This window comes from Meleagris gallopavo, chromosome 3, assembly GCF_000146605.3.
Source record: "Meleagris gallopavo isolate NT-WF06-2002-E0010 breed Aviagen turkey brand Nicholas breeding stock chromosome 3, Turkey_5.1, whole genome shotgun sequence".
In the NCBI taxonomy this organism is placed as follows: Eukaryota; Metazoa; Chordata; class Aves; order Galliformes; family Phasianidae; genus Meleagris; species Meleagris gallopavo.
The window spans coordinates 73,956,522-73,957,539 of NC_015013.2; the positions used below are offsets into that span (position 1 = coordinate 73,956,522).

Consider the following 1,018-nt stretch of genomic DNA (forward strand, 5'->3'; position numbering starts at 1 on the left):
AAAAAAAAGCAAGCTTTACCTGCTAGACTGGTCAGATGATGGCCTTGGTGGTAGAGGCTCCACAGAAAACAGTTCTTCACTTCCCTGCATGGCATCTATACTAGTGCTAGCTAGAGTAAAGGGTGCTGTAGGACGTGCAATTCCCATCCTGACTGGAATAATTAGAGATTCTGCTACATTGCACAACTCTTCAACAGCATAAGGCAATAATGCCTGGAATACACGTTTACATTTCCCAATTGGCTGTGGGATAAAATTGCTAGAGGGGAAAAAAAATTTTCAAAAAAGAAAAATAAAGGTTAAGTAGGTTGTCTTTTAAAAATTCTTCGTATCAATTTTTTTCAGAAAGTTGAAACAGTTATCTTTAATACATAGTGTTGCTATATGTTCATATATATGCAAAGCTACTGAAGTCAGTTAAAAACACTCATTCAATAACGAGATTAGGGCTGGATATTTAAATTACCACTGACAAACAGTCATAGATTATATTTTATTTTTTTTAAATCAACTTAAGAAAACCTACCAACAAAAATCCTGAAGTTTTAAACACAGAAGTTCAGCATTTATGTTAATAAGAAAGTAAACTTAAACTACACGATAGCAGCAGTTCAGATGTACACACATCATAAACAATGCTGTCTACAGACTGTAAATTAATTCAAATGTTTCTGTCTCTTGGTGATTAGTATCAACTCACGTTGAGAGAGAATTAAAATTAAATAAAAGCAAACAATGAAAACAAACACCCTCCACACTTACTTTTTCTTTTTGGAAGAAGCCATTTCGACACTAAGAATGACAAATACCCTTGCCACAGAGCGCAGGAATCTCATTGTGACAGCAATAGCTTCTTCTCTGCGTCCTGGTGTATACTTGTTTTGTAATTCTTTTACAAGAGTACCCAGTAGAGTATCTAAGAGCTGCAGAAGCAGATCATTAGAGTCCAATAATGGTATGTGTGAAACAAGCCAGATTAAGATTCAAGAAAACAGACCACAGCCACTGTGTGATTTCA

The 1,018-nt window shown here is 35.3% G+C and overlaps 1 protein-coding gene across 1 annotated transcript in view; it reads right to left on the reverse strand.

Moving 5' to 3' along the window:
• Window positions 1–1,018, reverse strand: part of UBR5 (ubiquitin protein ligase E3 component n-recognin 5) — a 69,004-nt gene that overhangs the window by 24,223 nt on the left and 43,763 nt on the right. Inside the window, exons 33-34 of the mRNA XM_031552901.1 lie at window positions 763–923; window positions 20–259 (exon numbers count right to left, since the gene is read on the reverse strand). Of these exons, the coding sequence (XP_031408761.1) occupies window positions 20–259; window positions 763–923 (401 nt within the window). The remainder of the gene's footprint in view (window positions 1–19; window positions 260–762; window positions 924–1,018) is intronic.